Source organism: Petromyzon marinus, chromosome 25 (genome assembly GCF_048934315.1).
Source record: "Petromyzon marinus isolate PM22_M1 ecotype Great Lakes invasive population chromosome 25, UKy_Petmar_22M1.pri1.0, whole genome shotgun sequence".
NCBI lineage: Eukaryota > Metazoa > Chordata > Hyperoartia > Petromyzontiformes > Petromyzontidae > Petromyzon > Petromyzon marinus.
Window position 1 is genome coordinate 17,111,274 of NC_133691.1, and position 7,367 is coordinate 17,118,640.

General features: G+C 44.4%; 1 protein-coding gene across 1 annotated transcript; it reads left to right on the plus strand.

Moving 5' to 3' along the window:
- The first annotated feature begins 316 nt into the window (after positions 1-316).
- On the plus strand, positions 317-5,935 carry LOC142929112 (zinc finger protein 217-like). The gene is made up of 3 exons (XM_076069573.1): positions 317-391; positions 2,873-3,698; positions 4,222-5,935. Exons 2-3 carry the CDS (start codon positions 2,873-2,875, stop codon positions 4,428-4,430), a joined length of 1,035 nt encoding a protein of 344 aa, XP_075925688.1. The 5' UTR covers positions 317-391; the 3' UTR covers positions 4,431-5,935.
- Positions 5,936-7,367: the final 1,432 nt, after the last annotated feature.

Consider the following 7,367-nt stretch of genomic DNA (forward strand, 5'->3'; position numbering starts at 1 on the left):
GGTCGACTGACTGAGATGACTGAGATGACTGGCTGATGCACCACCTGTGCCCCCTGCTCACACTCACGCACGCGCACTCACTCACAAGCGCGAGTTCGCGTTTTCAGGCGATATAAAATAATTTATATTTCATGCCAGTTGGTTCTGAAGGGCGGCTGTTTGTAATTTGGGCGTTCGTAAGTCGAGGACTGTCTGTAAATAAAGATTCCGATTGTGGGGCTTTCACCGTGGGATGAGCTTGGCCCGATCCGCGGGGGCGTGGCTTGCACGACAGTGGGCGGGGCATAGCCGCGACGGGCGTGGCTTATCCAGGAAGTGGAGACCGCGAACGCCGGACTGCAAGCCAGAGGGAAGCGCGCTCCTTTTAAAGTTAACAACAACATTGTTAAATGTAAGTAGCGCCTCTCTACTTTATTATTGTTTTATTTGTTTAATACATTACTTGTGGTGCCGTGAGTCGAGTGAAATGAGTCAATAACCTTGCTAGACATGGCTAAGCTTTTAATAAGGGGCGCCGCGGTGTCGAGATGTTAACTACCTCGCTAGGCCTACAGCAGCGTGGAGGTTCCATCGAGACCCTGACGCCTGCTCTGTATTTGTTAATTTTTTTCCCCTGTGGTCGCGTAGATTCTTCTCCTGGTCCTTCGGTTTTCCCCTCCACATTTAGAAACGTGAGTTTAGAGTACTTGACTGCTATAAATGTCCACATGATAAGCAACTTTCGTTGAGCTATCATTTGTGTCCAGGTCGCTTCTGATAAGAGTTATATAGCTCAGTGGGCCTTACCTGGTTAAATAGAAATAGTTTATAGTTTAGTTTATAGTTCATAAGAACTCGTGACAAGGGTCAGTGTCTACTTCAAATGTTGTTCAGGCTCTGGAGACCTCCAAAGTTATTCGTGATGTTATACATTTGGTTCGTTTTGAGCATAATCGCGACCTTGTATAATTATGACGTGATACACACGCTGAATATACGCACACAACCATCGTGTACACGTGTGTCGTGCCCTCTATTGTCCACATAGACGGCTTGTGCTGACGAGAGAACGATCTTAACGTACAATGTCGTGACATGTATCAGCCCTTTGTCGATCCAGCGTTTTGATAGAGGCCTCCCCCACACCATGCCGTTCGTGGGAGTTGTTTAACCATACTTCACCATGCCGGTCAATGCGGGTTTGGTGAAGTGAGGAGGCCCAGAAACTTGTATATGCAGATACGAGTTTGCCTGTGCTTGCATCTGCAGAATTACATTCTCACACATCTTCAAGTGTAGTTTAATACTTCTAAAAATGCATTTATTCTTGAGGATTCCATAAAGTACTGTGGTAAAAAGAAAACAACTTGATTTGAATAAATTTCGATTTAAAGCTTTCGTGACTGCAGAGATTCATCTTCTTGGTTCTTTCGGTAAAGTCACGTAGAAGGGAAATAATAAAATAAAACATAATAAAATTTAATTCTCACGACGTTTCGGCCACAACACAAGCAGCCGTCCTCAGGTGAAGAAACAGAACTGTCGGAAAGACAGCGCTCCAATGAACACTGCTAAGCTTGGCAGCGTATTTTAAGCTGGGTGGGAGGAGCAGAGCGCCTTGCCAAAAGAGTTTACATATCAACAGAATAATTTAGCATTGAAGTAGCTGTGTTAATGTGATAGATTAGCAGGATGTTAAAGTCAGAAATTAGCATGTAACTGGGAGATTAGCATGATGTTAATGTGAGGAATTAGCATGTAACTGGTCACGGAAGTAGCTATGTTAAAGTCAGAGTTTACATATCAACAGAGGCATTTAGTATATTGATGCTAAAGAACTGCAACTACCCAACTATCATACAATAAACCGATGTGAAAGAACTAAATATAAACTACATCAATATAATCAATGTACTCAATATATTCTCCACTAAGCTGAGCTACTAACAATAAGTTATTATACATTACACTTCTATGTCGCAAAAAATATTATAATATGCCTCCAAATAATATTTTTTATTATAAACTGGCATAGACAGACCACAACATTGAATTATACACTGAGTTACTCTACACTACCCTATACGTTAGATTATAATAATATTAGACTTGTAATATTACACTATGTATTATTTTACCAAACCTACTGTATACCACACTGCTGTAGGTTCACTATACAATTACGATACTATATATCACCAAATAAATTATATTAAACATTACACTGAGTACTTTGTTGAACAGGGAATGCTTTGAGCTTGTGGGTTGAATCCATCTGTGTGGAGTTGTGTTATTTCCCAATATGCAAGGTGGGGTCTCTCTGGGTTCCACTCACACAAACATCTCAATGCAATGGGACCTTTCTGAAAATGCAGTACTTAGACTCAATGAAGCTTTCCTGGGTAACTAGTTAACATTGTAATTTTAGCATGAGAGATAATGACGTTCACTTATAAGTGCCATTAATAGTACTATACTGTACTTTTAATGAAGACTATTTTACGTAGTTTTTTGTAAAAAAGTGTCCATTCTCAAAACTTTTTGACGGGCCCTCGTACAGAAATTATATTACAATCTTATATGGAGATTGCGAGTGTTGTGAATAGTGGAGTGAACGTGTGGTGCCATCATTATATTGTTAGTGCGTATATACAGAAAGGCCTATTGGGTGGGTAACATTAGGAAATTGGAGGTAGTTAGTCATGTTGTTTAGAAACAAAATATTACTTGGGTGGATAAGAGGGTAAAATCGTACATGATAGGAACTGCAATATTGTGGAGTTCTGGTATAATTAGTTGCAGTATATATGAATCTTATGTCACCTTAAGTATGCCTTTGTGAGTACACTCGTGACACGGGTGTCATGCGCGTGACCTTTGTCTTTTGTTTCAGATGTGTGAGAGCAATTCGGCGGCGAGTCATGATGGTGCTGGGAGAATTGCCTTTACCAGCGATGGCACTTCACCAGCACCCGTCTCAACCCTACCTCAATCCGGTAGAGTTACGAGAGCTAAAAAACTAATCTCTTGTGACGTCTGTGGGAAAAAATTCCAGCTGGCATGGTGCCTAGAAGCCCACGTAAGAACGCATAAGGAGACCCGTGAGCAATGGTGCGGCATATGTGGACAAAGGTTTGATCAGCCAGGAAAATTCAAAAGGCATTTGAAGAGCCACGAAAAGGATTATATGATCAAGGGTGCACCAGGCTTGGTGAATAACAGCAGTTTTGCCAATGCGGTGTTGAATCCACCGTCGCCCTATGAGATGTGCTCAGTCTGCGGATTTTTAAGTCCTATTGAAATCCTGAAAACTCATGAAAGTCTTCACGCACAGTTCTTGTACAGACCGAAGCCTGAACATGATTACACTTCGACAAAAGATAGCGGCGTTAAGATAAATGACATGAAATCCAATTTTCTTGAATGCTTTGGCCTAGTTCCACGTCAACAAACTGCTTCACCAGTCAGTGAGAATAAACCATACGCTGCTCTCGATCCTATTACGAGCATGAAAGTGTTGATGGCCTTGCAGCAGAAGAAGAAGGAAAAGCGAAGTAGACCTAAGTCCATTAAAAGAAAAAAGACCACCACCAGCGTCACCAATTGCAGCAGTAGCAACAGCCAGAATTCGGACATCAAGAGGATGGACTGCACGGAAGCAGTAGGCTGCGTGGAGCAGAGCATCCCCAAGGTGGATGAACCCAACCTGGCACCTTTAGGTACGTCCTAGTAATGCACACACTACATTTCATTTGGATGTAATTCATAATTTCACAAATTAGTTAATGTACGCATATGTTGACCATATCTGTATGCCTGCGCTGAGGAGTCTAGAGATCTGATGTGGTGCTGCTCGGATGTTGGGTTACACCGTGAAACTCTGGGTTTCAGTCACCGAGCCATGATTAAACTGGCTTCTCATTGATGGTCTTATCCAGTTACCAAACTTCTTCCAGCAAACACTTCTGATGTCGCGTGATATTTTTCAGGAAATCAGTATCTTGCTTTTCTACTATTTGTACGTATGTTGAACTTCTTTCGTACCATACGTAGCCAACCGTGCTAATCGGAGGTATTTGTTGCTGGCCATTTGGTATTTTGGGCCTTTGGGCCTGTGGTCAGCAACCGTGATTGATAAAACGTCCCATATACATAGTAATGCTATGGCATCCACTGCATGGTGATAAATAAATTATGTATTAGCACGTGCGTGTGCTCAACGGTGGATGTCTTGTGTTCCAGAGGAAAAGCCCTTCCCGTGCAGTGACTGCTCGTACGGAGCGACGCAGAAGTCGAAGCTCAAGAGACACGTCTTGAGCGTTCACCACGTGCCCTTCGATAGCGCGCTGGACTCCGACTGCCCCAAGAAGAGAAGGCGGCTGGCTGGGTGCCGAGACCACGGCTCAACTCTGGATTTGGAGCGCGCACGATGCTCACGGAGAACTCCCTGATGATTTATTTCATCCTGAGGCTGAGGTACCACGTGTGGGGCGATGAATGCAAGGTTTTGTGCAGCGGACATTTCCATGATGAAATTTCGTTACGTTCACTGCTGCGAGGTTACATCTATTGCCGTATATTTTTAGTCAATTGCCGTATTTTCTGGTATACAATATATTTAATAAATTGTCCTAATTTCATAACAAAGATTTTTGGGTTAGATCGTGTAAATATAAATGTGTCATAACCCTACACTACCTGACACAGCCAATTAGTAAGGAATTTGTCATGTAAACAAAACTCCACTTAGTTACTACTTCAGCCCACCGGTGTTTTGGAGAGTAAATCCACAAGATGAGTACGACGTTTCACTGGTAATTACATCCAGCATCATCGGGCGATTTGCCAGAATAGTGAAGCCATCCCCCTGCTTCAGGTCTTAAATAGAGAAAGGCGATGTCATCACTGAACCCATCAGGTGCAGAAATCAGAGGCGGGGAGGGGGATTATTGAAATTATATAATTGATTAGTAATCATTTAATTAGTATGTTTCCTCTATAAGTAATGATAAATGAGAGATGTCTTCTTCCTCCACGCGTTTGTTCCACTCACGTGGGGTCCACCGTCCTTGCCACCTTCACACTGCCCCGTCCCGCGCCATCTCTCCCTCCGCTCCTCGGGCCACCACGTTCGACCGCATCACCACATCGCCTAATGTCTTCTTCTTCTGCCTTCATCTCCTCATCTTACAATCACAATAACTTAATAATACGCTTCCAGGCCGCACTAAGCCTGTAGCTGTCAGAGAGGTTAAAATAATACAAATTTTCTCAGTTTCAATGGATTCTCGAATTAGTCTTGGCCAGTAATAATGAGTTTTACACCACTTCATCGTTATCAAAATACATTAGGTGTCCTTGTTGGCAAACATGTTCTGCAACTTCCAACAGTTATGTTTGAGAGTGTTTAATATTTATTTGGTGTTCTTTTAGTCTTACGCTAATGTTACGTCTCATCTGTCCAATATAACATCTGCCACATAAGCCATTAATCCGATACACACCATCCGTTGACAACTTAGGCAATTCATCTTAAGTACAAGATACTATATTTTGAATTTTGTGTACCATGCCAAATCTTACTTAGATGTTTAGCTTTTTGCTTTTCCAAAACTCGAGCTAATTTCTCAATTACTCCCACGATATATGGTATTTTAATTGTTTAATAACCTGATTCAGCAGTATTGCTGTTCGATCTTGGTTTAGCATTCATTGCTGTTAATTTGAGCATTATTGTAGACATTCAATCGTAGCGTTTCTTTGACATGTTCAATCTCTCTCCCCAGACATTCACCATCTGACACTGTTTTAGCCAGATGTATGAGCATCTTGATGAGAGAGGTTTTCTGTACGGGGTGATGATGCGAATCTGCATTCAGATAGGCATCAGTATGCGTTCCCTTTTGGTAAACGCTGTGTGTGTTATTTTACCATTTAGGCCTCGTCCGATAAATCACCTCTCCTAAGGAAATAAGTATTTAGAGGCCACACGGGACCGGGGGGGGGGGGGAGTTTATCGTTGTGTCTGTTGCTGCGAGCAGATAGCACGCAATGGAGAGCTTGCTCAGAGCGGAGCTGGGCACGGACTCGGCGAGGACGCTGGGCGCTTCGGCCGGTGGAGGCTGCATCAGCACCGGGCAGAGCTACGAGACGGGGCGTGGACACGTGTTCACCAAGATCAACGCCAAGAGCGGGGCACCCTCCTCTACGCCTCCTCTACGCCTCCTCACCACCTCACCTCCTCTACCCTTCTCCTCGCCTCCTCTACGCCTCCTCACCACGCCACCTCACCACGCCACCTCACCTCCTCACCACGCCACCTCACCTCCTCACCACGCCACCTCACCTCCTCACCACGCCACCTCACCTCCTCACCACGCCACCTCACCTCCTCACCACGCCACCTCAACACCTCACCACCTCACCTCCTCTACCCTCCTCTTCGCCTCCTCTACACCACCCTGCATCCTTGCCTCAACCTTCATTCATTCAGCCCTGTCATTAATGTATCACTTTTTTTTTTAGCTGCGACTACTAGCTAATTTGTCAGTTTCTCCCACGATATATGGTATTTTAATTGTTTAATAACCTGATTCAGCAGTATTGCTGTTTGATCTTGGTTTAGCATTCACTGCTCTGTTAATTTGAGCATTTTTGTAGACATTCAATCGTAACGTTTCTTTGACATGTTTAATCTCTCTCCTCAGACTTTGACCATCGGACACTGTTTTAGCCAGATGTATGAGCATCTTGTTGAGAAAGGATTTCTGTGCGGGGTGATGATGCCAATCTGCATTCAGATAGGCATCAGTATGTGTTCCCTTTCGGTAAACGCTGTGTGTGTTACTTTACCATTTAGGCCTCGTCCGAGCAAAATATCCAGGAAAGGGAGTGTGTTATTCACCTCCATTTCCATGGTGAACTGGATGGCCGGTTTTTGTGAATTGAGATGATTTAGACATTCATTCATTAAGTGTATTCTTACCATGTCGCCAGACAACCAAAGTGTCATCTACATATCTACACAAAAAAGTGGGTTTATATGTACTTGAAGCAAGTGCTCTTGCAACCCGGGGGTTGAGGACCCCTGTGTTAGAGGCCACACGGGACGGGGGGGGGGGGGGGAGTTTAACGTTGTGTTTGTCGCTGCGAGCAGACAGCGTGCAATGGAGAGCTTGCTCAGAGCGGAGCTGGGCACGGACTCGGCGAGGCCGCTGGGCGCTGCGGCCGGTGGAGGCTGCATCAGCACCGGGCAGAGCTACGAGACGGGGCGCGGACACGTGTTCACCAAGATCAACGCCAAGAGCGGGGCACCCTCCTCTACGCCTCCTCACCACCTCACCTCCTCTACCCTCCTCTTCGCCTCCTCTACACCACCTTGCATCCTC